The 25,243-nt window shown below is 46.1% G+C and overlaps 1 protein-coding gene across 1 annotated transcript in view; it reads right to left on the minus strand.

The window, feature by feature from the left end:
• The window catches only part of LOC139408156 (nuclear pore complex protein Nup160-like), a 31,826-nt gene that overhangs the window by 583 nt on the left and 6,000 nt on the right, over positions 1-25,243 (minus strand). Inside the window, exons 4-29 of the mRNA XM_071151904.1 lie at positions 24,466-24,764; positions 24,215-24,329; positions 23,800-24,036; positions 23,542-23,639; positions 21,444-21,528; positions 19,748-19,900; positions 19,450-19,620; positions 19,138-19,237; positions 13,461-13,626; positions 13,087-13,220; positions 12,653-12,810; positions 12,385-12,521; positions 12,198-12,268; positions 11,904-12,054; positions 11,578-11,647; positions 10,185-10,283; positions 9,841-9,960; positions 5,426-5,713; positions 5,197-5,302; positions 4,850-5,071; positions 4,623-4,733; positions 4,294-4,417; positions 1,080-1,181; positions 773-914; positions 500-625; positions 30-125 (exon numbers count right to left, since the gene is read on the minus strand). Of these exons, the coding sequence (XP_071008005.1) occupies positions 30-125; positions 500-625; positions 773-914; positions 1,080-1,181; positions 4,294-4,417; positions 4,623-4,733; positions 4,850-5,071; positions 5,197-5,302; positions 5,426-5,713; positions 9,841-9,960; positions 10,185-10,283; positions 11,578-11,647; positions 11,904-12,054; positions 12,198-12,268; positions 12,385-12,521; positions 12,653-12,810; positions 13,087-13,220; positions 13,461-13,626; positions 19,138-19,237; positions 19,450-19,620; positions 19,748-19,900; positions 21,444-21,528; positions 23,542-23,639; positions 23,800-24,036; positions 24,215-24,329; positions 24,466-24,764 (3,681 nt within the window). The remainder of the gene's footprint in view (positions 1-29; positions 126-499; positions 626-772; positions 915-1,079; positions 1,182-4,293; positions 4,418-4,622; positions 4,734-4,849; positions 5,072-5,196; positions 5,303-5,425; positions 5,714-9,840; positions 9,961-10,184; positions 10,284-11,577; positions 11,648-11,903; positions 12,055-12,197; positions 12,269-12,384; positions 12,522-12,652; positions 12,811-13,086; positions 13,221-13,460; positions 13,627-19,137; positions 19,238-19,449; positions 19,621-19,747; positions 19,901-21,443; positions 21,529-23,541; positions 23,640-23,799; positions 24,037-24,214; positions 24,330-24,465; positions 24,765-25,243) is intronic.

Consider the following 25,243-nt stretch of genomic DNA (forward strand, 5'->3'; position numbering starts at 1 on the left):
TTTAAAAACAGTATTTTAAATGGACTTACACTGGCATTAGTCTGGGTCTCGTTGAGCGCCTGAAGAAGCTGGTCGATGGAAGTGTATGGGAGCCACACCAATGATGCTGTAGCAGAGAGGGGCCTCTGTAACACACACCATTAACATCTCAGAGAAACACAAGGACAAACATTTGGCTTTAATCTTATCAATCCCTATTACATTTTAGAGATGAGAATCAAGTTAACTCAAATGGGTAAAACAATTGCAAGTGATTTATGCTGTAATGTGGGGTCCCCCCCAACAAGTGAAGGAACTCAGTTCAGCTTTCAATTTGCCTTTAAAATTGTATTAGTACAATGTACAATTACAGAAGTGGGTAGTGCATCAGTTTTCCTCATGTCAGTCATTTCATAAATAGCTCCTGGATATGCAATGTCCAGGGGGTTGCGGGATGTTCCCCAATGCTGGAAGTGGGCCAGAGTGAAACAGTTTGGGAACAACCCCTGCTGTAATGTACCTCAATGCCGAAGTACTGGTGTCCCTTCCCCAGGAGAGCATCTACGTACTCCAACACCAGCTCAGCTGCTTCCTCCAGCAGGTCATAGTTCAGGTAGAGCCGTAACAACGCTGCAGCGTCCACGCCCTGAGCAAACAGGCTTATGTTACAATACAAGGGAGCAAATATATACATTTACAGGATCTAATTATTTTCGGAAAATGTGTCTTGCATCATCTCAAACGGCACAGCGTCACATTTAGTGCAATAGTAGCACAAATACTGCGCTCTCACCTTGTAGGTGTTGACCATCCAGTCCGGCAATGGTACACCGTGTGACAGCAGCTTGTTGATGACACAGCGATGGTGCTGAGCATTCTGGGTGGGGTGCTTCTCCAGGTAGGAGGCCAGCAGGCGCCAAGCCTCATCTGTCGCACTGGAGGGGAAAGTACAACTATTTATAATTTTTTCACTCGCACGATTTCGCTTTGGCTTAATTGGTCAATTTGATCTTTTTATGATGAATAATATTCTCAACAGCACCACAGTGGAATGACCAACCAATTTGTACTATGAAGTGGTCAAATTTAAAACAACCAACCTTGACTCTTTGGTTGTGATGATGGTAGACAGCTGATTGGCAGCCAGCCAGTTCCAGGCTTCATTCTGACTCTCCTCTCCACCGTACTGTAACTTTATACACCTAAAAAAAAATTAAGCTAGCATCACTATGAACCAACAGGAATAAAACCCTTGTATGTGCATGTGAGTTCAGACAAGGCACAACTGCTTACTTTTGTCTTGATCACTACAGACTAAATACAGTGCATTGGGATAGCATTCAGAACCCTTGACTTTCTCCACATTTTGTTACGTTACAGCCTTATTCTAAAATGGATTAAATTACGTTTCCCCCATCAATAACCCATAATGACAAAGCAAAAAAATGTTACATTTTTGCAACTGTATTAATTTAAAAAAAAAAATATTTACATACAGTACATGCCAAAAGTTGACACCTAGTCATTCCAGGGCTTTTCTTTATTTATACTACATTGCAGAAAAATATTGAAGACAAACTATGAAATAACACAGAATCATGTAGTAACCAAAAAAAAAAATTCATATATTTTATTTGATGAAAGCTTTGCACACTCTTGGCATTCTCTCAACCAGCTTCTTGAGGTAGTCACCTGGAATGCATTTAATTAATTAGGTGTGCCTTGTTAATGGGTTCAGTTGTGTTGTGACAAGGTAGGGGTGGTATACATAAGATAGCCCTATTTGGTAAAAAAAACAAGTCCATATTATGACAAGAACAGCTCAAATAAGCAAAAAGAAACAGTCCATCATTACTTTAAGAGATGCAGGTCAGTCAATCAGGGAAATTTCAAGAACTTTGAAAGTTTAAGTGCAATTGCAAAAACCATCCACCACCATGACTGGCGCATGTGAGGACCGCCACAGGAAAGGAAGACCCAGAGTTAACTCTGCTGCAGAGGATGAATTCATTAGAGTTTACTGCACCTCCAATAGAAGCCCAAATAAATACTTCAGAGTTCAAGTAACAGACACATCGCAACTGTTCAGAGACTGTGTTGCTACAAAGAAACCACTACTAAAGAACACCATTTGGGCCAAGAAACGAGAGGACATTAGACTCTGGGAAATCTGTCCTTTGGTCTTTATGAGCCCAAATGAGATTATTGGTTCTAACCGCTGCGTCTTTGTGAGACGCAGAGTAGGTGAATGGATGATCTCTGCATGTGTGGTTCCCGCTGTGAAGAATGGAGGAAGAAGTGTGATGGTGCTTTGCTGGTGTCACCGATTTATTTATAATTCAAGACACAGTTAACCAGCATGGCTACCACAGCATTCTGCAGCGACACGCCATTCCATCTGGTTTGCGCTTAGTGGGACTATCATTTGTTTTTCAACAGGACAATGACCCAACAGACCTCTAGGCTGTGTAAGGGCTATTTGACCAAGAAGGAGAGTGATGAAGTGCTACATCAGATGACCTGGCCTCAACAATTGGGTTGAGGTTGGGTGATTAAGATGGTTTGGGATAAGTTTGATCGCAGAATGAAGGAAAAGCAGCCGGCAAGTGCTCAGCATATGTGGGAATGCCAAGAGTGTGCAAAGCTGTCATCAAGGCAAAGGGTGGCTCCTTTGAAGAATTTCAAATAAAATATATTTAGATGTTTTAAACATTATTGGTTACTACATGATTGCATGTGTTATTTCATAGTTGTGATGTCTTCACTATTATTCTTAAATGTAGAAAATAAAGAAAAACCATTGAATGAGTAGGTGTCCAAACTTTTGACTGGTACTGTAATTATTCAGACCCTTTGCTATGAGACTCAAAATTGAGCTTGGGTGCATCCTGTTTCCATTGATCCTCCTTGAGCTGTTTCTACAACTTGGAGTTCACCTGTGGTAAATTCAATTGATTGGACATGATTTGGAAAGTCACACACCTGTCTACATAAAGTTCTCACAGTTGACAGTGCATGTCAGACCAAAAACCAAGCCATAAGTTTGAAGGAATTATCCGTAGAGCTCCGAGACAGGATTGTGTCGAGGCACATACCTGGGGAAGGGTATCAAAACATGTCTGCAGCTTTGAAGGTCCCCAAGAACACCGTTGCCTCCATTATTCTTAAATGGAAGAAGTTTGGAACCACCAAGACACTACCTAGAGCTGGCCACCCGGCCAAACTGAGCGATTGGGGGAGAAGGGCCTTGGTCAGGAAGGTGACCAATAACCTGATGTTCACTGACAAAGCTCCAGAGTGGAGATGGGAGAACCTTCCAGAAGGACAACCATCTCTGCAGCACTCCACCAATCAGACCTCTATGGTAGAATGGCCAGGTGGAAGCCACTCCTCAGTAAAAAAGGCACATGACAGCCAGCTTGAAGTTTGACAAAAGGCACCTAAAGGATTCGCAGACAAGGTTCTCTAGCCTGATGAAACCAAGATTGAACTCTTTGGACTGAAAGCAAAGCGTCACGTCTGGAGGAAAACTGGCACCATCCCTACGGTGAAGCATGGTGGTAGCAGCATCATGCTGTGGGGATGTTTTTCAGTGGCAGGGACTGGGAGACTAGTCAGGATCGAGGCAAAGATGAACAGAGCAAAGTACAGAGAGAACCTGGATGAAAACCTGCTCCAGAGCGCTCAGGACCTCAGACTGGAGTGAAGGTTCACCTTCCCACAGGACAACAACTCTAAGCACACAGGCAAGACAACACACAAGTGGTTTCAGGACAATTCTCTGAATGTCCTTGAGAGCCCTAACGTAAACACCATCGAACATCTCTGGAGAGGCCGGAAAATAGCTGTGCGGCGACGCTCCCCATCCAACCTAAGAGCTTGAGAGGACCTGCAAAGAAGAATGGGAGAAACTCCCCAAATACAGGTTTGCCATGCTTGTAGTGTCACACCCAAGAGGACTCAAGGCTGTAATTGCTGCCAAATGTGCTTCAACAAAGTACTGAGTAAAGGGTCTGAATACTTATGTAAATGGAATGTATTTTTAAATCAATTTACAAATCTTTCTAGAACCCCGTTTTTGCTTTGGCATAATAGGGTATTGTGTGTAAATAGTTTTTTTCCCCCATCAATGTAATCAAAGGCTGTGATGTAACAAAATGTGGAAAAAGTCAAGGGTTCTGAATACTTTCAGAATGCACTGTACATGCATAACTATGGCATTTACGTAAATCATGCAATGTCAACGAGAGATATGCGTATAAATTCAAGTCACTCCGTAGCGTTCAGACTGCCCTAACGAAGCTAGCAACTTACTTGAAGGCGAGCCCCTCGAAGATGGGTGTGAGGGACAGTTTGAAGGTCTGGCATAGTGAGAGGGCACAGTCAAACAGTCCTGTTTGAACCAGCAGGGACACCATCTCTACTGCAGAGGCACTGCCTGCAACACCACACACAGTCCTCTATTAGATTTCTGGCATTAGATTGGGGGAAATTGTGAAGAGATTAGTTGCCCTACAGGAATAAATGATAATTTAAAAGAAGCGCCAAAGGCTACAGATAATTGACTATAGCTTACTGACTGACATTTCACCTTGGCATGGTTCCCTTCATACATTTGAAAGAATATTGCGTCAGTGTTGTACCTGCGATGGCAGCGGACGGCGGGTGGTGCTGAGCCAGGTTGAGGCGGCTACGGGCCAGGGTGTACTCCTTCTGAAGGTCCTTCAGCTCCAGGATGTCGATCTGACCACTCACTGCAGACACACAGATCAATCGACTTCAGAACCAACTTCACTGTCATACACATTTCACAACCCAACAAAGAGTAGCAAAGACGCAAAACAGCTACGGCTGTCGTGTCTAGTCTCACCTGGACCAGTAGCAAACTCTCCGTCGTAGTTCCTCTTCGGTGACGCGCCAGGCCTCTCATACACCGCGCCAGAGGACGGCTGTACGATCCAGGCGTAGTCAGGTCTGATGAGTCGTAGACAGTTGAGGGAGGCCAGGTAACAGTTAACCTGTTTCTGGAGACCTAGCTGGGTCCTCACCTCCCTGCCCAGACGCATGCCGTACTCAAACATCACTGTACCCGCTAGAAGTGAGAACACAGTTATATAGACGCACCATACAGAGAGAGGGACAAACACACACTGGACGGCGATTCAAAATACTGTCACCCTCCTTTTCGAACCGCTACTAACATTAATTCCCAACTACCTTTCCTGTAGTTGTGTCTGTTGATGTGGAAGGCGTAGAGCAGCTCGTAGTAGTTGTGAGACATCAGATCCACTGCTCTGGCCCTGGACTCAATGATGCTGACCACCTGCAGCCAGAGGAGGACACACGGGGAGGGTCAAACACAGATCTAATACAATTATCTAGTGTGTCCATAATGGGCTCTGACCAAATGTAAAGAGAAAGTGTGTGTGTGTGTGTGTGTGTGTACCTCGTCGTGCAGGTTGACGTAGGAGAACTGGACCAGATCCTGAAGTTGAGAGCGTTCACAAAGAACCACCACCAGCTGACGCAGACAGTCCAACTGCCTGCTGGAGTCAGGGTTCTGTGTGAGGGCTTCGTAGGCTTGGCTGTTGTGTCCCAGGTCCAGGTGGTGCTTGAAGATGCGGGTCCACAGGGCAGCCTGACTCCTGGGGTCGTTGACGGCCTCCGTTATGGCCAGAGTGGCTAGATGGATGACCAGCTCTGGTAGACCAACATCCTCCAGTAATCGCAACACCTAACACACACACACAATTAAACCTGCACACATATCCACATTGTGTTTCAAAGAAGGCTTTCCAATCCATAGTTTTGCTGTCACGATACCAGAATTTTGACTTCGATACCGGAGGCAAAAAAAACAAAAAACATATCAGCTTTGAAATCAGCAGTTTATGCATTATGGTTTGCATATTACCACAAACAAAGTACTATGGGTAGTGAATAGATTTTCACTTTAGCTGTAAACTAGCAAGGAAAGTTAGGCCTACAAAAGCTGGAAGCTTCCGGTATCTTCTTGAATTGTAAAGTGTTCTAGCTTGTATGGACATTGTTAATTACTGTTCACAAAACAATTTCTACATGCCGTGTTGTATTATTATTAGTAGCGTGTTAATTTCTGTGCAACATGAGCAGAGAGCTCACATGATGCAGCCCAGACTCCCAGTGCAGGCTAAGTGGAGAGCTCACATGATGCAGCCCAGACTCCCAGTGCAGCATGAGCAGAGAGCTCACATGATGCAGCCCAGACTCCCAGTGCAACATGAGCAGAGAGCTCACATGATGCAGCCCAGACTCCCAGTGCAGCATGAGCAGAGAGCTCACATGATGCAGCCCAGACTCCCAGTGCAGCATAAGCAGAGAGCTCACATGATGCAGCCCAGACTCCCAGTGCAGCATGAGCAGAGAGCTCACATGATGCAGCCCAGACTCCCAGTGCAACATGAGCAGAGAGCTCACATGATGCAGCCCAGACTCCCAGTGCAGCATGAGCAGAGAGCTCACATGATGCAGCCCAGACTCCCAGTGCAACATGAGCAGAGAGCTCACATGATGCAGCCCAGACTCCCAGTGCAGCATGAGCAGAGAGCTCACATGATGCAGCCCAGACTCCCAGTGCAGCATGAGCAGAGAGCTCACATGATGCAGCCCAGACTCCCAGTGCAGCATGAGCAGAGAGCTCACATGATGCAGCCCAGACTCCCAGTGCAACATGAGCAGAGAGCTCACATGATGCAGCCCAGACTCCCAGTGCAGCATGAGCAGAGAGCTCACATGATGCAGCCCAGACTCCCAGTGCAGCATGAGCAGAGAGCTCACATGATGCAGCCCAGACTCCCAGTGCAGCATGAGCAGAGAGCTCACATGATGCAGCCCAGACTCCCAGTGCAACATGAGCAGAGAGCTCACATGATGCAGCCCAGACTCCCAGTGCAACATGAGCAGAGAGCTCACATGATGCAGCCCAGACTCCCAGTGCAGGCTAAGTGGAGAGCTCACATGATGCAGCCCAGACTCCCAGTGGAACATGAGCAGAGAGCTCACATGATGCAGCCCAGACTCCCAGTGCAGCATGAGCAGAGAGCTCACATGATGCAGCCCAGACTCCCAGTGCAGCATGAGCAGAGAGCTCACATGATGCAGCCCAGACTCCCAGTGCAGCATGAGCAGAGAGCTCACATGATGCAGCCCAGACTCCCAGTGCAGCAGGAGCAGAGAGCTCACATGATGCAGCCCAGACTCCCAGTGCAACATGAGCAGAGAGCTCACATGATGCAGCCCAGACTCCCAGTGCAACATGAGCAGAGAGCTCACATGATGCAGCCCAGACTCCCAGTGCAGCATGAGCAGAGAGCTCACATGATGCAGCCCAGACTCCCAGTGCAGCATGAGCAGAGAGCTCACATGATGCAGCCCAGACTCCCAGTGCAACATGAGCAGAGAGCTCACATGATGCAGCCCAGACTCCCAGTGCAGCATGAGCAGAGAGCTCACATGATGCAGCCCAGACTCCCAGTGCAGCATGAGCAGAGAGCTCACATGATGCAGCCCAGACTCCCAGTGCAGCATGAGCAGAGAGCTCACATGATGCAGCCCAGACTCCCAGTGCAGCATGAGCAGAGAGCTCACATGATGCAGCCCAGACTCCCAGTGCAGCATGAGCAGAGAGCTCACATGATGCAGCCCAGACTCCCAGTGCAGCATGAGCAGAGAGCTCACATGATGCAGCCCAGACTCCCAGTGCAGCATGAGCAGAGAGCTCACATGATGCAGCCCAGACTCCCAGTGCAGCATAAGCAGAGAGCTCACATGATGCAGCCCAGACTCCCAGTGCAGCATGAGCAGAAAGCTCACATGATGCAGCCCAGACTCCCAGTGCAGCATGAGCAGAGAGCTCACATGATGCAGCCCAGACTCCCAGTGCAGGCTAAGTGGAGAGCTCACATGATGCAGCCCAGACTCCCAGTGCAACATGAGCAGAGAGCTCACATGATGCAGCCCAGACTCCCAGTGCAGCATGAGCAGAGAGCTCACATGATGCAGCCCAGACTCCCAGTGCAGCATGAGCAGAGAGCTCACATGATGCAGCCCAGACTCCCAGTGCAGCATGAGCAGAGAGCTCACATGATGCAGCCCAGACTCCCAGTGCAGCATAAGCAGAGAGCTCACATGATGCAGCCCAGACTCCCAGTGCAGCATGAGCAGAGAGCTCACATGATGCAGCCCAGACTCCCAGTGCAGCATGAGCAGAGAGCTCACATGATGCAGCCCAGACTCCCAGTGCAGGCTAAGTGGAGAGCTCACATGATGCAGCCCAGACTCCCAGTGCAACATGAGCAGAGAGCTCACATGATGCAGCCCAGACTCCCAGTGCAGGCTAAGTGGAGAGCTCACATGATGCAGCCCAGACTCCCAGTGCAGGCTAAGTGGAGAGCTCACATGATGCAGCCCAGACTCCCAGTGCAGGCTAAGTGGAGAGCTCACATGATGCAGCCCAGACTCCCAGTGCAGCATGAGCAGAGAGCTCACATGATGCAGCCCAGACTCCCAGTGCAGCATGAGCAGAGAGCTCACATGATGCAGCCCAGACTCCCAGTGCAGCATGAGCAGAGAGCTCACATTATGCAGCCCAGACTCCCAGTGCAGCATGAGCAGAGAGCTCACATGATGCAGCCCAGACTCCCAGTGCAGCATGAGCAGAGAGCTCACATGATGCAGCCCAGACTCCCAGTGCAGCATGAGCAGAGAGCTCACATGATGCAGCCCAGACTCCCAGTGCAGCATGAGCGGAGAGCTCACATGATGCAGCCCAGACTCCCAGTGCAGGCTAAGTGGAGAGCTCACATGATGCAGCCCAGACTCCCAGTGCAGGCTAAGTGGAGAGCTCACATGATGCAGCCCAGACTCCCAGTGCAGCATGAGCAGAGAGCTCACATGATGCAGCCCAGACTCCCAGTGCAACATGAGCAGAGAGCTCACATGATGCAGCCCAGACTCCCAGTGCAACATGAGCAGAGAGCTCACATGATGCAGCCCAGACTCCCAGTGCAACATGAGCAGAGAGCTCACATGATGCAGCCCAGACTCCCAGTGCAGGCTAAGTGGAGAGCTCACATGATGCAGCCCAGACTCCCAGTGCAGGCTAAGTGGAGAGCTCACATGATGCAGCCCAGACTCCCAGTGCAGGCTAAGTGGAGAGCTCACATGATGCAGCCCAGACTCCCAGTGCAGCATGAGCAGAGAGCTCACATGATGCAGCCCAGACTCCCAGTGCAACATGAGCAGAGATCTCACATGATGCAGCCCAGACTCCCAGTGCAACATGAGCAGAGAGCTCACATGATGCAGCCCAGACTCCCAGTGCAGGCTAAGTGGAGAGCTCACATGATGCAGCCCAGACTCCCAGTGCAGGCTAAGTGGAGAGCTCACATGATGCAGCCCAGACTCCCAGTGCAGGCTAAGTGGAGAGCTCACATGATGCAGCCCAGACTCCCAGTGCAGGCTAATTGGAGAGCTCACATGATGCAGCCCAGACTCCCAGTGCAGGTTAAGTGGAGAGCTCACATGATGCAGCCCAGACTCCCAGTGCAGCATGAGCAGAGAGCTCACATGATGCAGCCCAGACTCCCAGTGCAGGCTAAGTGGAGAGCTCACATGATGCAGCCCAGATTCCCAGTGCAGGCTAAGTGGGGCAGGCACAATGCGCTCGTGCCATAAGGGGGAAAATCGCTGATACAGACTTGATCCATGACACATTTGACAGAAGTACAAAAAGTACTAGTACCAAGACGTTTTTTTTTTATGTTCCAGTATCGAAAAAGTACCAAAGTGTCAGTATACCGTGCAACACTAATCCATAGTAACCTTGTTGTAGTACTGTAGTCTTGAGGCGGCTGTGACCTCCTCCTCCTCAGCTCCTGTCAATCTCAGCAGAAACTCCTCTTTCTCCACCTCTGTCGCTGCCTCCTGAAAACACTGCAGTGCCTGGTGAAACAAGATGACAGGACAGGGGGTAAAAAAAAAAAAAAAACACAGCTACAAACATGATTGAGATTAAAACGCAACAGATACAGTAAGCACTGAGGCTACAGGTCGAAACGCAGAGGATACAGTTACAGCCACTGCCCTTAGAACTACAGAAACATTTTTCAGAATGGTATGCTCAAATTCAATAAAAATAAAAATAAAGAAAACACAGAAACACACACCTTCTGTCCCTCTCCGTTGGCCAGGTAACACTGGCCCAGCATGAAGCGGCAGGAGCCCACGTTCACCTGACACCAGGGCCCAATGAGACGCACATACTCCTGGAGAGAGAAAGCGTGAGAATGGATTCTATTTCAAATGTATTTGTAGGATTTTCATTCAAATCTGCTTTGACAAACAATCAATACACACATATTTATTGTTCCAATTGGGAAATTGGTTATGCAGTCAGGGGAGAAAAAAACAACAACCTAACATTACACTGAACAAAAATATAACCGCAACATGTAAACTGTTGGTTCCATGTTTCATGAGCTGAAATAAAAGATCCCAGACATTTTTCATATGCACAAAAAGCTTATTTCTCTCAAATTTTGTGCAAAAAGGTTTACATCCCTGTTAGTGAGCATTTGTCCTTTGTCAAGATAATCTATTGGCCTGGTCGGCAACACCATCTGTTGGGAACACTAAAAGGCCAACTAAAATGTGCAGTTGTCACACAACAATGCCACAGATGTCTCAAGTTGAGGGAGCGTGCAATTGGCATTCTGACTGCAGGAATGTGCACCAGAGCTGTTGCCAGATAATTGAATGGTCATTTCTCTACCACAAGCCGCCTCCAACATCGTTTTGAGAATTTGACAGTAAGTCCAACCGGCCTCACAACCGCAGACCACATGTAACCACGCCAGCCTAGGACCGCCACATCCGGCTTCTTCATCTGTGGGCTCGTCGGAGACCAGTCACCCGGACAGCTGATGAAATGTTGGGTTTGCACAACCAAATCATTTCTGCACAAACTTCCAGAAACTGTCTAATGGAAGCTCATCTGCGTGCTCGTCGTCCTCAACAGGGTCATGACCGGATTGCAGTTCGGCGTCGTAAATGACTTCAGTGGGCAAATACTCACCTTCGATGGCCACTGGCACGCTTGCTCTTCCCGGATGAATCCCGGTTTAAAATGTACCGGGCAGACGGCAGACAGCGTGCATGGCGTTGTGTGGGGATATTGAAAATGTCACTGTTCTTCCATGGTCTGCATACTCACTAGACATGTCACCCACTGAGCATGTTTGGGATGGTGGATCAACGTGTACGACAGCGTGTTCCAGTACCTGCCAATATCCAGCAACTTCGCACAGCCATTGAAGTGGATTGGGACAACATTAAACAGGCCACAATTAACAGCCTGATCAACTATGCGACGAGATGTGTCGTACTGCATGAGGCAAATGGTGGTCACAACAGGCGCTCATCTGTATTCCCAGTGAAATCCATAGATTTAATTGACTAATGTCCTTAGATGAACTGTAAAATCTTTGAAATTGTTGTTGCGTTTATATTTTCATTCAGTATATTATGTGAGGGTCGTTGAGTCTGTGGGAAGTTTTTCACCTGCAGTTGTGTGTACTGGCAGTTGCCCATCAGACATTCAGGGAACTGGAAGCCTGGATTGTTAGGCCAACTAGAGTGTGTGTGTTAAGGGACAACTTCTTCATAAATATACAGTACGCCTCATCGCAACTCTCAGAGGTTAATAATCAAAAAACTTGCCTAAAGCATATCAATCTTAGCCTAGCGTACGCTAATGCCTGTGAAATAGAAGAAACACCTAGCATAAAGCACTCCAACTCCAGTCTAGCTGCGTTTGAGGAGAAGAATAGCTTTGCCTGAAGCATATATCGACGCTAGGGCTAGCCTAGCGGTGTGTGTGAGGATACAGTTGCTGAGCCAGCAAGGTGACCACGCTGGAGACCATTTGGGGCCAGTGGAGTAGAGCCGTGCTCTGCTGCTGGGAGTAGATCTGGGTGACGATGGCCTTCCGCGCTACGCTCTGGTAGAACAGCTCCACCACCGTCTGAGGGCTCAACACTAAAGGGGGGTGGGGGACAGGGGGTGGAAAGGATTTAGTGCGTGTTTGAGATTGACTATGTTGCGGTCAGACTTTTATTAACTACTCATTATGTGATCAAGATGAGTGATTTTGTGCCTCGCTGTGATCCCCTCAAACACACCTGATCTGTTGCTGGCCAGGGCTGGAGAATCAGACAGCTCTAAGACTGAAAGGTGCTGCAGGTTGGCATCTCTGGAGAAGAAAAATCAAGTAACATTTTAGTCTCTCTGAGGAACCCGAAAACTACAATTTGGCCCTCATATACGCTGACGGTAGTATCTGTATAGCGTGGGTGTGTGTGTGCGTACATAATGTCGAGGGGCACGGCAGTGGCCAGGCTCTGGCTGATGTGTTTGAGGAGATAGTAGGAGGAGAGCAGGTGAGAGGAGCGGGGGATTAGGTCCTGTTGTAGCTGGAGCAGCTGATCCCCTCCAGCCAGGAACACCTGGAAAACACACACACACGTTTTAAGTCAAAGGAGTAGCTTGAGATGTGAATGACTGAAAGTGGGTATGGTAGGAGTCCAAACGTCAAGAAGAGTATCTACGATTGGGCACAGTGTATGTGTGTACGTACATTGTCTCCGAGGCGTAGGTAGAGCTGCTGCAGTATGAGTAGGTCCCTACAGAACAGGACTCTGGTCATGGCCATCTGGCAGACAGCCTGACAGATAACAGCCACAGCCACACTGCTGCCATACAGTTGGGACAGACTAATACGCACTGACAGGCCTGCTGGGACACACACAAGCGAGACACATGCACGTAAAGAAACAAAACGCGCACACACACACCAATTTACACTTGAACCAGTCCGATTATTTTCATTTAGAAGTCTGACCGCAGTTTGAACACAGACTAAGGTCAAACAGGATTCAGCAAGTTTCTACTCAAATAACAATAGGATCAAAAACCTAAGGGCAGATAAAACAGACATCGCATAGCATTATCTAGGGCTAATCTGTGCTGAGATATTAGCGTTGGTAGGTCTAATATTATCTAGGCGTTTACCTGTGGTGAGAGGTCCCTCTCCTCCTGGCTCGGAGTCCGTCTCCAGGTCCATCTCTCTGATCAGTGCAGCCATGGCCGACACCGGGTTACGGATGTCCTGCAGCTTGTTCTGAATGTCCTCGATCACATTCTCACTACGATGGGAATGAAAGATGTGTAATGGTCAGTCACACAACACAGCAATGCCTAAATGTGTAGGACCCATAGGAGGTCAAGAAGGTTTGTTGGTTGACATTCAATTCATGAGAATCGAAGATAGAAAAATGGCCAATGAGAATTTGTCAATTCATTGACTTTCAAATTTACCTCCATAAACGGTACATAGGCATTTTGGAAAAAAAGGTAAACTGTTGACGTGTGTGTTTTGTACTGACTTGTCATTGGCCAGTAGGTTCTCCAGCACCATCTCTGCAGCCCTCTCAGGTGACTGTAAATGTTCCAGGGCCTTCTCCATCTCATAGGCCATGTCCCCCGGCACCGCGTCACTCACCAGCCTCAGACACTGCACCAGCTGCATCACGTCACGAGCAACTTCTGGGTCTGGCCATAGGGAAACATGGTAAAAGGGGGAACCGGGGTCAGTGGGGAGCACAGACGAGCCAAAACATAACTAAACAGAAAGGGAAAGGATGAGTCTAGGGAGGTGTTACGGAACTAAAATGTCTACCATACAAACAAAACCAACTTGGTACTTTGAGCCAAAATGGCTACTTTAAATACAGTTGACAAAAATAAACCCAGTGAGTAAAGTGGGTAAAGAGCCCTCTGGATCTAAAATGGCTACTAGGTCTATACATAAAAGAACCAGTAGACCAGTGGTTCAACTTCTTGACTCTACTTGAGACGCATATGTCTCAAGTAGGCACCTGGAAATGCAAATGCGCTACGCTAAATGCTAAATGTACTCGTTAAAACTCAAACCTTGATCAAAATTCACAAGCAGGGTATTGAATTAAAGCTACACTCGTTGTGAACCTAGCCAACAAGTCAGATTTTTAAAATGCTTTTCGGCGAAAGCATGAGAAGGTATTATCTGATAGCATGCACCACCTGAAAATGCCTGAATGCGACGTAAACAAAGACTCTGCTTATCCGACGCAGCACAAAACGCAGAAATAAAATATAAAACATTCATTACCTTTGACGAGCTTCTTTCTTGGCACTCCTATATGCCCCATAAACATCACTATTGGGTCTTTTTTTCGTTTAAAATCGGTCCATATATACCCAAAATAGCTTTCTATGGAAGCTGTGTCATTCAGAAAAAAACATTGTTTTTAAACGCTGCGTAATTTTTTAAAATTAAAAAAGTCGACGATAAACTTTCAAAACACTTCGAAATCCTTTTGTAATCCAACTTTAGGTATTAGTAAACGTTTATAATCTATCAAAATGATTACAGGGCGATGTATATTCAATAGCTCCTCGTTTGCAAATCAATGGCTGCCAATGTCCACATTAACAACATCCGGGTGGAGACTGGAAGAAACGGATGCCAGATAGATGGATTTTCCAACAATAAATTCAATTGAAAATGACGACAATGGCGACATCGTGTGGAATTTGTATGAATTGCATGCAGGTCGATATTAAATTTTGTCCTCTTTTAACAACCCATGGAAGTGACTTATGGAAATTATTTTTAGCTTTCAGAGAGCAGTTTTTCTTGCGTTTTTCAATGAAACACACGATCTGTTATAGTCACAGCCGTGATTTAACCAGTTTTAGAAACTTCAGAGTGTTTTCTATCCACACATACTAATCATATGCATATACTATATTCCTGGCATGAGTAGCAGGACGCTGAAAAGTTGTGCGATTTTTAACAGAATGTTCGAAAAAGGAGGGGGTAGAAGTAAGAGGTTTTTAACCTTGTTGGAGGTACTGAACCCCACCAGTTTCATATGCGCATTCACCGAACCCTTCTTAATTGAAAAAAAAAAAATCTAATTCAAAACATAGGTATATATTTGACTGGTGCACAAAATGAACCGTGCATCAACATCACTGTGTTCAAAGAACAAAATCATCAAAACATTTTCACACAGATGATCATTTTCACACAAAAACATAATGAATATTTACTGCAAATCAGTGTGACTTCTGCTGTTGCCTTTCAGAGACCAGTTCAGAAATGCGCGGCTTCACCTTGGCAAGTGCCACTCTCATGTCATTTTCGCAACAAAGTCTGTTCCTTTTCTTCATTTTTATGTCCAGCATCCTCGAAAAGGATTGCTCGCAAAGATATGTTGTAACAAACGGTATGAAAATCTCCAGAGCTTTCTTAGCAATAACAGGGTACGTTACCATTTGTTGACACCAAAACGTTGAAAGCATTGTTGTTCTGAAGAGTTGCTGTTGAACCTGGTTCTGCTGAATTTCAATGATTTCATCGAGGTATTCATCATTGACATCTGTTGTCTCAACACTAAACGTGAACGGCTGTCTCACCCATGCTGGATATGACTCTCTTGTAGGGAAGTATCCGTCGAGAGAATTTGCAAGCTCATCTAAGTGCGTGGCAATTGCTTGCTTCAGTTCAGCGGGTACAGAAATGTCTCCGATTCCAGATACATCTTCGATCTTACTTACACAGTCGTCCAGCAGGGGAAAGTTTGCGAAGTTATTGTTCTCTGTTCGTCGTTTCCATAACGGTAGCTTTTTTTGAAAAGCCTTCAGGTTTTCCTCCGCTTCGATGATGTTGACTCCACCGCCCCGCATCTTTTGATTGAGATGATTGAGAGCTGCGAAGATATCGGCCATGTACGCTAAAATGAGAATGAACTCAGAATTTTTGAAGCAATCTGCATGACAATGTTGGTGCTCTTGCAAAAACAGGGCTAATTCCACACGCACGGCAAAAACACGATTCAGCACCTGTCCCCGGGATAACCACCTAACGTTAGAATGGTACAGAAGTACCTCGAATTCAGAGCCCATTTCTTTACACAGCTCACTGAAGATGCGATGCCGCAGAGCACTAGTTCGCACATAGTTCACGCATTCCACTTCAATTTTTAATACTTCTGCCAGTTTTGGAGGCAAGGTTTTTGTTGCCAACGCATGCCTGTGCAGAATACAATGCGTAACAATGATATGTGGTGCATCGGCTTTCACTAGCGCACCAAAACCAGACTTCTTCCCAGCATGACTGGAGCTCCGTCCGAACAAACTGCAGAAACCATATCCCACGAAAGATTGTTGTCTTTGAAGAAGTCATCCACAAGTTTCTTCACATCGGCTGCCTTAGTTGTTGTTGTAAGAGGCTTACAAAATAAAAATTCTTCCTTTATCACGTCGTCTTTCACATAGCGCACGAATACAGCAAACTGGCTTAGATTGGAAACGTCTGTGGTCTCGTCGAGTCGAAGGCTGAATTTTGCCGGGCTTGAAATCAGATCTGCAACTACTTGAGCCAAGATGTCTTTGCTTATGTCCTCTATTCTGTAGCTGATGGTGTCATTTGAAAGAGGAATTTGGGATAACTTAACTTCGGCCTCTTTTCCCAGCATGATATTCGCCATCTTCAACGCAGCTGGTTTTATGAGTGTTTCACCAATGGTGTGTGGTTTGCCCTGCTTTGCGATCAGGTAAGCAACTTCGTACGATGCTGTGAGGAACGGTTTGTTGATGGGTACAAAGCCGAGAACAGGCAGAGTAGCCTTTTCATCGAATCTGGCTCTCTTCACCTTGAATTCAGCAAGCGTTGTGTTCTTGTATTTTCCATCTCCATGCAGCTTAAGTAAGTGTTCTCTTAGTTTTGCCGGTGCTAGACTAGAATTGCTCAACTTGGCATTGCAAATCATGCAGTTAGGACACTGACTCCCATCACGTTCGGTTATACATGTAAATCCATATTGTACATATTCGTCGAACCACTTTTTTTGCTCGACATAGTAAGTATGAAGGGATTAAAATATTAAGAAAGAAATCACAAGTCGACTACTGAGCGCACCAAATTCCCTGCAGCACAGATAGGCCAAGCGATGTAGCGTGATCACCTGCAGCCAATGATGGCCAAGCGGAGCGTGTCATCACGAATCATATTAATCGAATGTGTGTCTTGACCTCCGCCGAACCCCTGAGACTGACTCACCGAACCCCTGGGGTTCGATCAAACCCAGGTTAAGAACCACTGCAGTAGACAGAGGAATGAGAGAACCAGTCAGTCCCAACGCGATAATGCATAATATGTAAGGGCTTGCAAAATTGACCAATCACTGCACTATTTCTGCACATTAGAGGTCGACCGATTCTGATTTTTCAACGCTGATACAGATTATTGGAAGCCCAAAAAAAGCTGATACTGATTAAATCAGCCTTATATATATATATATATATATATATATATATATATATATATATATATATATATATATAATGACAATTACAACAATACTGAATGAACACTTACTTTAACTTAATATAATACATAAATAAAAATCTATTTAGTCTCAAATAAATAATGAAACACGTTCAATTTGGTTTAAATAATGCAAAAACTAAGTGTTGGAGAAGAAAGTAAAAGTGCAATATGTGCTTTGTAAGAAAGCTAACATTTCAGTTCCTTGCTCAGAACATGAGAACATATGAAAGCTGGTGGTTCATTTTAACATGAATCTTCAATATTCCCAGTTAAGTTTTAGGTTGTAGTTATATGAATTATAGGACTCCCTTTCTATACCAGTTGTATTTCATTTACCTTTGACTATTGGATGTTCTTATAGGCACTATAGAATTGCCAGGCTAATCTCGGGAGATGATAGGCTTGAAGTCAAACAGCGCTGTGCTTCAAGCATTGCGAAGAGCCGCTGGCAAACGCACTAAAGTGCTGTTTGAATGAATGCTTACGAGCCTGCTGCTGCCTACCACCACTCAGTCAGACTGCTCTATCAAATCATAGAGTTTATTCTATTATAATTAACACACAGAAATACGGGCCTTTGGTCATTAATACGGTCAAATCCGGAAACTATCATTTCGAAAACAAAACGTTTATTCTTTCAGTGAAATACAGAACCGTTCTGTATTTTATAGAACAGGTGACATCCCTAAGTCGAAATATTGCTGTTACATTGCACAACCTTCAATGTTACGTCATAATTATGTACAATTCTGGCAAATGAATTACGGACTTTGTTAGGAAGAAATGGTCTTTACACAGTTCGCAACAAGCCAGGAGGCCCAAAATACTGCATACACCCAGACTGCTTGTACTGAATGCAAGAGAAGCAACACAATTTCCCTAGTTAATATTGCCTGCTAACATAAATGTCTTTTAACTAAATATGCAGGTTTAAAAATATATATACTTCTGTGTATTGATTTTAAGAAAGGCATTTATGGTTAGGTACATTGGTGCAACAGTGCTTTTTTTGCAAATGTGCTTGTTAAATCATCCGTTTGGCAAAGTAGGCTGTGATTCGATGATAAAGTAACAGGCATCGCATTGTTTATTCGCAACGTAGGACAAGCTAGTTAAACTAGTAATATCAACCATGTGTAGTTAACTAGTGATTATCTTAAGATTGATTATTTTTTATAAGATAAGTTTAATGCTAGCTAGCAACTTACCTTGGCTCCTTGCTGCACTCGCATAACAGGTAGTCAGCCTGCCATGCAGTCTCCTCATGGAGCGCGATGTAATCGCCATCCAAAAATGCAGATTACTCATTGTTATGAAAACTTGAAATCACCCCTAATTAAATCGGTCGACCTCTACTGCACATAACAGTCAAATCACAATAATATCACATAAAACTGACCCATCACCGCAGTACAAAAAGAGGGCTTGCAATTTCAACCAATTTGCCGCATAATATACATTTGCCGCATAATATTGTTCAACCAAGGCACAGTCAAATCTTTTCACTCAGTCCATCATTTTTGCCACAAATTGGACAAAACCAACACAGATTGCCACGCAAAATGTCAGAATTGCCGCAGTCAAATCAAGCATTTAACCCGCAAATACCACAAACAAATCCCGTGAAATCCTGGAGGGACTGACCAGAAGCGGAGAGTAAAGAGAGTTTGGAGAAAGGTCTTTACCTTCACTGACAGGCGTATCCTCCTCTGAGAACAGGTACTCGTCAAAGGACAGGTACATGTGGTCCACAGCAAAGCAGGGCAGCAGGAATGACACAAAGCCCTTGAATAAACACAGTCATTCACTGATTGACAAAAATCCAGGAAAGTAATCCAGAAATACTTTTAATAGAAACTGAGTCCCCTTAGTCCCTTTTGGGATAGATGGTCCTGAAGAAACTACGTAGAAAACATAAAAGAAACAGACACGTATAAGAGAGTTGTGCATGTTTGAAGACATGGAGCTGTATGTGTGGGCGCCTCTCCTTCCCGTACCTTCTTGAGCAAACAGACCATGTGTGTGTGTGGGTTGAGCAGTAGGCCGAGCGGAGTGGCCAGAGCCTCCTGGTACTGCAGACAGCAGGCGTAGAATTTAGACCAGAACTCCACTTGCAGCTGCCTGTACTCCTCCTGGCTAAACTCAAACTCTGTCACACTGCTCTGCAGCTACATCGGGGGAGAGGGGAATACATATTGGAAACGCAGCAGAAACCAGTCAATAAAATAAAAAGTCTGCAGAAGGGAGGAAAAGGGGAGAGCGAGAGAGAATAAGCAAAGAGCTGGTCTAGCTTACCTCGTTCTCCACCGCCACCGTCACTTCTTTCTTGAGGGTCTCCCAGGGGAGGTCAGCGATTCGCTCTGTGCCTCTCCTGTAAATCTGTAAGGCTTTGACTATAGCAGAGGCAGTGAATCTCAGGGGGGAGAACAGCATGTCCAGGTAGGTCTCCTGTCATAACACAAAGACAAATTAGCTTGATAATAAAGTGTAGCGTTATTCTTGTGGCGAGGCCCAATGTTGACAATATGTAAAAAGAGGATACTTGTTCGGGAGAGTTGATCAATTGTAGGGACGTGGATCTCCCCTTTCAAGAGGATTCAAATCTAGTAACATGGGCTCCGATGAGATACGCTTTAGTTTGAAACGATTTGGTTTGTTTAGAGGATCGAAACAATGCAATTCAGGTCGCTGCGAAACAATGCATAGACACATTAATTTTCCCTTCTAAATTAAAATATGTTGCTGATGGAGCTCCTGAGCTGGGCCTCTCTGAACTAACTTCTCTTCTCCTGTGTGTGTTTGTGTAAATTATGTCCATGGTGTACGTGAAGGGAAAAGGGGATAACCTAGTCAGTTGTACAACAACGCGTTCAACTGAAATGTGTCTTCCGCATTTAACCCTCTGAATCAGAAAGGTGCGGGGCTGCTATAATCGACATTCACGTCGTTGGCGCCCGGGGAACAGTGGGTTAACTGCCTCGCTCAGAGGGCTCCCGCGTCGGCCATGCAGTGCGGCTCACGAAAGTGATTATAGCCGTTATGGCATCATCAACTTTCCCCTGTACATCTAAAAAAAAAAAACGGACATAGACTGTTTAAACCTGGAATACACGTCCGTTTGCGATATTACAACAAAGAAGTTATTGCAAACAAACTGTTTTTCCCCCTCGGACATCATTGCACACGCGATAGAAGAGCACAATACGTACTGTAATGATTATATATATATTGTTTTTACCATGTTGAGCAACGCTCCTCAACTCTAAGACAAAAACAATAACGGTGGTGTGGTGGCCAGTGGCGCCGCTTTCTCCTAAAGCGAAACTATTACTGACGGTGAACCTGAACAATCATAAATAAAATCCTAAGTAAGCACGGATCAGCAGTTATAAGTTCATGAGTTGTCTCCAGTAGGTTACTTTTATTCCGGTAAAACAATGCATTTCAGAACAAGAACCCAGCAAATCTGATTGGTTATCACTAAACTCATAAAAGCTAATATTGCGCAAGCCATTTTTACAAGCAGTTGAATGCTGAAGGTGCCGCGAAGCTGCGCAAGGCGTGCAGTTGGACGCGGCTACTGATATTGTCTGGGGTTGTTCGGCACGCAAAATGACTAGTAGATCAATGACTGTCAACGCAGTTACATGCCTAGTTCCACACTGAAGGAGAGGACGCATCAGCTGTGAAAGGACTCTTCGGAAGGTAGAAAGTAACATGATAATTTTTTTTATTCAACCGGCAGTTCGTAATGTCTCAAACCGATTTTCTGACCAATGCATGGTACATTTGGATCCGTTTGGGGTCCCGCAGACAGATGCACTCATCTTAAACATTTGAACCGGGGACCGATGCGTATTGGTGAATCGTTACACCCCTAATCAATTGCAATGATGTATGGATAGAGGGCAAAGTCATACATCTTTTTATGTTGATTAATCAGTACAAATCACAATTGAAATCAGCGGTGAATGGAGTGATGTTGTCTTACCCTGGGGTCCTGGTCTGCGCCGATGTGGACCTCCTCCTCGGGGGCAGGCTGCACAAAAACCTGGTTCCACTGACCTGCCGTGGAACTGAGACATATCATAAAGGAGGTTAGATAAGAAAAAATAAAATAGGAGTGTGAAATGAACACACTCCAAATAATATTATTTTGGATATATTAATATACACTTTATTAGGTACACCCATCTAGTACCCGGTCAGATCCCCCTTTGCCTCCAGAACAGCCGGAATTATTTGGGGCATTCTTCAAGGTGTCGGAAACGTTCCATAGGGATGTTTGTCCACGCTGACATCACACAGTTGCTGCAGATTGGACGGCGGTACATTCATGCTGCGAACAGTCCGTTCCATCTTATCTTAAAGATGTTCTATTGGGTTGAGGTCTGGGGGCTGACAAGGCCACTCAAGTAAACTGAACTCGCTGTCATGTTCCAGGTCATGTTTTTCCACTCCTCAATTGTCCAGTGTTGGTGATCTCGTGCCCACTGGAGCGCCTTCTTGTTTTTAGCTGATAGGAGTGTAAATCCAGCGTGGTCGTCTGCTGCAATAACCCATCTGTGACAAGGATCGACGAGTTGTGCGTTCGGAGATGCCCTTCTACACACTGTTGTACTGCTCCGTCATTTGTCTGTGACCCGCCTGTTAGCTTGCACGATTCTTGCCATTCTCCTTCGACCTCTCATCAACGAGCTGTTTTCGCCCTCAGGACTGCCGCTGACTGGATGTTTCTTTTTGTTTGTCACACCATTCTCAGTCAACCCTAAACACGGTTGTGCGTGAAAAGCCCACGAGTGGGAAGTTTCTGAGATGCTGGATCCGGCTCGCCAGGCACTGACGATCATACCGCATCCAGTCTCTTAGGTCACTGGCTTTGCTTCGTCGAAATGCTGCGATGCCAGTCTGCCTGCATTATATAAACAAGCCACGTGACTCCCAGTCTATAGGAGCGACCCGGGGCGGCAGGTAGCCTAGTGGAAAGAGCATTGGACTAGTAGCCGAAAGGTTGCTTGATCGAATCTCCGAGCTAACAAGGTAAAAATCTGTTGTTCCGCCCCTGAACAAGGCAGTTAACCCACTGTTCCTAGGCCGTCATTGTAAATAAGAATTTGTTCTTAACCGACTTGCCTAGTTAAAAAAAAATACATTTTCGTGAACCTAGAAAACTGGCCGTTGAGTGTATAAGCATACGAGTCCATTACACCATCCAAAGGATTTTATTTATTTATTTATTTCACCTTTATTTATTATTATTATTTTTTTTAATTGTACCCCCTTTTCTCCCCAATTTCGTGGTATCCAATTGTTGTAGTAGCTACTATCTTGTCTCATTGCTACAACTCCCGTACGGGCTCGGGAGAGACGAAGGCTGAATGTCATGCGTCCTCCGATACACAACCCAACCAGCTGTACTGCTTCTTAACACAGCGCGCATCCAACCCGGAAGCCAGCCGCACCAATGTGTCGGAGGCTACACCGTGCACCTGGCAACCTTGGCTAGCGCGCACTGCGCCCGGCCCGCCACAGGAGTCGCTGGTGCGCGATGAGACAAGGAGATCCCTACCGACCAATCCCTCCCTAACCCTGACGACGCTAGGCCAATTGTGCGTCGCCCCACGGACCTCCAGGTCGCGGCCGGTTACGACAGAGCCTGGGCGCGAACCCAGGGACTCTGATGGCACTGCAGTACAGCGCCCTTAACCACTGCGCCACCCGGGAGTCATTTCACCTTTATTTAACCAGGTAGGCTAGTTGAGAACAAGTTCTCATTTGCAACTGCGACCTGGCCAAGATAAAGCATAGCAATTCGACACATACAACAACACAGAGTTACACATGGAATAAACAAAACATACAGTCAATAATACAGTAGAACAAAAGAAAACAAAAAGTCTATGCACTCACTGTATAAATGAGGTAAGTTAAGGAAATAAATAGGACATGGTGGCAAAGTAATTACAATATAGCAATTAAACACAAATGGTAGATCGGCAGAAGATGAATGTGCAGGTAGAGATACTGGGGTGCAATGGAGCAAAATAAATAAATAAATACCCAAATGATAACCTAAGTGTAATACTCACTGTTCAAAGTTGATGTATTTCACCACGGTCTGGTTGGTATCGTCAAGCCACAGGCCCCAGATGTCCGTTGAGGTCAGAGCAAAGTCCACCAGTGTCTCCTGAACACAATACAGGAGATCAGTCAGCAGTCAAAACAGTCCATTACTGATGAGATTTTCCTTTAAAATATTATCCTACCTACACACACACATTACAGCTGCATCAGCTAAATAAAATCTGTCTCACCCCAACAGAGTCAACCCGCCTCCCTCCACGTACCTGTGTGGCAAAAAGAGAGGAGATGTGGTCCAGGCTGTAGCGATTGTTGTCCGTGGCCACCAGCTGCAGAACAGTGAACTGTCCCCTGGAAGGTACAGCCAGGTATACGGCCAGACACAGCCCAGTAGAGGGGGAGAAGGCTAGCCGCAGCCGATGGCCCTGCCCTGGGGAACCCTTCACGCCACGGCACGCTGGCATGTACTCCAACATGTCAGTCTCCATCAGACACACCTGGTCCTGTAGGAGGGAGAAGGGACATCATGTTTGCAAAATTCCTTTTTTTAGGTATCAAAACATTAAAATGAAAAATTAAGCTTAACATCCTTCCTCTAAAGAACATTTCTTGGCAAAAACACAGGTATGCTTCTGAACTGCTGCTAATGCAGACTGACCACAGTATCTCTACGGGACTGACCCTATAGGACCACATGCGTAGTTTATGGTCCTGACACAGAGCGAATATGAAGGTGTCGTCCTCCAGTTCCCTTACTGCCAGACTCAGGGCCAAGTCTCCAGGACTCTGCTCACCTCTGGATGGGACACAGGAGCACAGGGAGGGTTACACACACACAAAAAAAAACAATAGAACCAGTGTTGCTTTACACAATGGGGCTATTGCACGGACCCACACTCAACCTATTCATGGACAACAACATGATTTCTAACCTGATTGCAGTTGGCATCCAGCCAGCGAGTCTCTGCATTACAGAGCTCCTCTTCAGCTCCAGAATGGTTATGCTACCCTGTGTGTCATGTGGGGGCAGTGTGATGACCAGGATGCCCCCAGCAGGTGATGCCAGGGCATAGTGGGCCTCTCCCTGGTGGCTGAGCCAGGCTGCCGAGGCAGAGGGGCCTGCTGTCTGGCCTACAGGGCTGGGGATCGCCGCGCTGTGGGCTGGGTCCTGAAGACTCAGCTTCCCCACGTCTGTGAAGATAGACTGCATCTGGAGCTCGGTCACCAGCTCCTGTAGAAGAGAGGCGAGGAAGGAGAAAGCATATTTGTATTCAAATCTAAATTGTATGTTTCACATGCTTCGTGAACAGGTGTAGACTAACTTGGTAAATGCTTACTTACAGGCCCTTTCCACCAATGCAGAGAAAAATAGAAAGATCATAACACGAGGAATATAAATACACAATGAGTAGTGACAACTTAGCTATATACACGGGGCACCAGTACCGAATTTATGTGCAGGGGTACGAGGTCATCGAGATAGATATGTAGTCTATTTTTAGGGCCTTCCCCTGAGACCGCCTGGTATAGAGGTGGCAGAGAGCTCAGCCCCAGTGATGTACTCTGTAGCACCTTGCGGTCTGATGCCAAGCAGTTGCCATACCAGGCGGTGATGCAACCTGTCAGGATGCTCTCGATGGTTTAGCTGTAGAACATAGAGTATCCAAGGGCCCATGCCAAACCTTTTCAGCATCCTGAGGGTGGGGGGCG

This window comes from Oncorhynchus clarkii, chromosome 1, assembly GCF_045791955.1.
Source record: "Oncorhynchus clarkii lewisi isolate Uvic-CL-2024 chromosome 1, UVic_Ocla_1.0, whole genome shotgun sequence".
Taxonomy (NCBI): domain Eukaryota; kingdom Metazoa; phylum Chordata; class Actinopteri; order Salmoniformes; family Salmonidae; genus Oncorhynchus; species Oncorhynchus clarkii.